We start from the raw sequence: 2792 nt of genomic DNA, 5'->3' as shown, positions 1-2792 counted from the left end.
CGAGCTACACTCCTGGCCCTTTAAAATTTTATATTAAATTACATTAAATTAATTAATATTTTTGGTACTGGATATTGAACCCAGAGGCACAGTCCCAGCCCAATTTTTTTTTTTTTTTTGGTGGTACTGGGGTTCCTGGAAGCCCTTCTATCTCCGGGCTACACTCCCAGACCCATTTTTACATTTTTATTTGGAAACAGGGTCTCCTAAGCCAACGCGCGCTGCTGGCTTCGAACCTGCGCGATCCTCCTGTCTCTGCCTCCCAAGCGCGGGGATTACAAGTGTGCGCCACCACGCCCGGCCCCCAGCCCAATTTTATTTCTTATTGGGAAACAGGGTCTCACTAGGTTTCTGAGAGCCTTACTATGTTGCCAAGGTTGGGTTCAAACCTGTAATCCTCCTGTCTCAGGCTCCTAAGTACTGGGATTACAAGCATGAGCCACCACGCCCCGCTTTTGTGTGTGTGTGTGTGTGTGTGTGTGTGTGTGTGTGTGTGTCTGTGTGTGTGTGTGTGTGTGGTACCTCAGCGAATGGAACCCAGGGGCATTCTATTTCTGAGCTACACCCCAGCCCTATTTTTATTCTTTATTTTTTAAACAGGGTCTCACTGAGTTGCAAAGGGCCTTACTAAGTTGCTGAGGTTGGCCATGAACTGCAATCTTCCAATCTCAGCCTCCCAAATGCTGGGATTACAAGCGTATGCCACCACGCTGGGTTATTTTTTTTTAATTTTGAAATAGGATCTCATTAAAGCCGGGTGTGGTGGCGCAGGCTTGTAATCCCAGCATTTGGGAGGCTGAGACAGGAGGGTCGAGGTTCATGGACACCCTCAGCTACTTAGAGAGGCCCTTTGCAACTCAGTGAGACCCTGTTACAAAATGGAGAATAAAAAATAAGGCTGGAAGTGTAGCTTGGAAGTAGAATGTCCCCTGGGTTCCATCCCCAGTACCTCCAAAAAATAGTATCTCTCTAAATTGCTGAGGTTGATCTCAAACCTGTGATCCTCCTGTCTCAGCCTCTCAAATACTGGTATTATGCCGGGCGTGGTGGTACACACTTGTAATTCCAACCCTTGGGAGGCAGAGACAGGAGGATCTCGCAGGTTCAGGTTCGAAGCCAGCCTTGCTGCCTTAAGAGACCCTGTTTCAAATAAAAATATAAAAAATAGGTCTCTGGGAGTGTAGCCTGGAGGTAGAAGGGTTTCGATGAACCCCAGTACCACCAAAAAAAAAACAGAAAAAAAAAACAAATACTGGGATTATAAATGTGGGCCAGCTGGGCATGTTGGCACAGGCTTGTAATCCCAGCATTTGGGAGGCTGAAACCAGAGAGAGGATTGTGGTTTGTGGACAGCCTCAGCTACTTAGTGAGACCTTCCCCAATTTAGTGAGACCCTTTTTCAAAATAAAGAATAAAAAAAATAGGGCAAGGGGTGTAGCTCAGAGGTCAAATGTCTCTGGGTTCCATCCCCAGACCCGCAAAAAAAAAAAAAAAAAAAGAAAGAAAGAAAAGAAAACAAAAGGATGTGTGCCACCATGCCTGGCCAAGAGGGCTTCCTTTTTTTTTGGGTGTGTGGGTCTGGTGCTGGAGCCAGCAGGCAAAAGTACAGGTTCTGAAGAGAGGAGTGAGGATGAAAGAATATAACTCTAAGAATTTAATTCAAATAATATTTTTTCTTTCTTCTTTTTTTTTTTTTTTGATGGTACTGGGGTTCCTGGAAGCCCTTCTACCTCCGGGCTATACTCCCAGACCTTTTTTTTTTTTAACCATGCAATGAAGCTTTTTATTGAGTATAATCTTTTGAAATTATTTCTTCAATACCTCCACACACAGGCAAAAATAAACAAGCGTGCTGTTTAACATACTGCAGATTGCAACTTGACTTGCTGCCCGGGGAGGAACCGTCAGCCCCAGCTGCTTAACCCGGAGGCCAGTGCATCTGGCGGCCGCCCAGCACGTGCAGGTGGACGTGGTAGACAGACTGGCCGCCGTCCGCGCCCTCGTTCACCACCATCCGGTAGCCCCTCTCCAGGCCCAGGTCCGCGGCGCATTTCTTGCCAACGATCATCAAATGGCCGAGAAGGCTTTCATCGTCGTCTTCTGCTGCAGAAATCTGGGCGATGTGCTTCTTTGGAATCACCAGGAAGTGTGTTGGCGCTTGAGGAGAAATGTCATGGAAGGCAAGACACCGGTCGTCCTCGAAGATGATTTTGGCTGGGATTTCCTTGCGGATGATCTTGCCGAAGATCGTGTCGCCGCCGGGGCGGGCGACCTGAGCCTTGGCGATCTCGTCTGCCATCGGGGCCTCGCTCCTCCCGCGCGGCCCGGGAAGTGCGGAGCCCTATTTTATATTTTTATTTGGAAACAGGGTCTCTTAAGCCAGCGTGGCTGGCTTCGAACTTGCCGATTTGCGCCACCTCACCTGGCCCAAATAATATTTATTTCTAACATGAAAAGATCGCCAGTCCACTCCCAGGTCGATATCTCTACTGGCGAACCATTGGGTTTATTCTCTTGTGGTATTTATAGTTTTTAGCTTCAGGTTACCCCAGTCGGGTCAGGTCAAACAATACCCTGGTGCAACACAAAGAACACAAACCTAATCTTCCCTCAGATAGAACAATAGCATCATTAGTTCTGAGAGAGTCTTAATTACTTTGAAACATTACCAAACCTTGTTGACTCTGGGCGGAAGGACAGTCAGAAGTATTCTTTTAGTAAAGATAAGGGGAAGGCCTTAATGGCTCCCCACAGTCTGGGGATGGAACCAAGGGGCATTTGACCTCTGAGCT

General features: G+C 47.3%; 1 protein-coding gene across 1 annotated transcript; it reads right to left on the bottom strand.

Moving 5' to 3' along the window:
• Nucleotides 1–1918: 1918 nt before the first annotated feature.
• LOC308279513 (adenosine 5'-monophosphoramidase HINT1) lies at nt 1919–2299 on the bottom strand (the record flags this gene model as incomplete). The annotated part of the gene is made up of 1 exon (XM_080719642.1): nt 1919–2299. The coding sequence occupies one exon, from the start codon at nt 2297–2299 to the stop codon at nt 1919–1921; it is 381 nt and encodes a 126-aa protein (XP_080575768.1).
• Between the last annotated feature and the right edge of the window lie 493 nt (nt 2300–2792).

The sequence above is a fragment of the Muscardinus avellanarius genome, assembly GCF_963383645.1.
Source record: "Muscardinus avellanarius genome assembly, chromosome: X".
NCBI lineage: Eukaryota > Metazoa > Chordata > Mammalia > Rodentia > Gliridae > Muscardinus > Muscardinus avellanarius.
The sequence above is the reverse complement of the archived record's forward strand: the minus strand, read 5'-3'. Positions and strand labels throughout refer to the sequence as shown.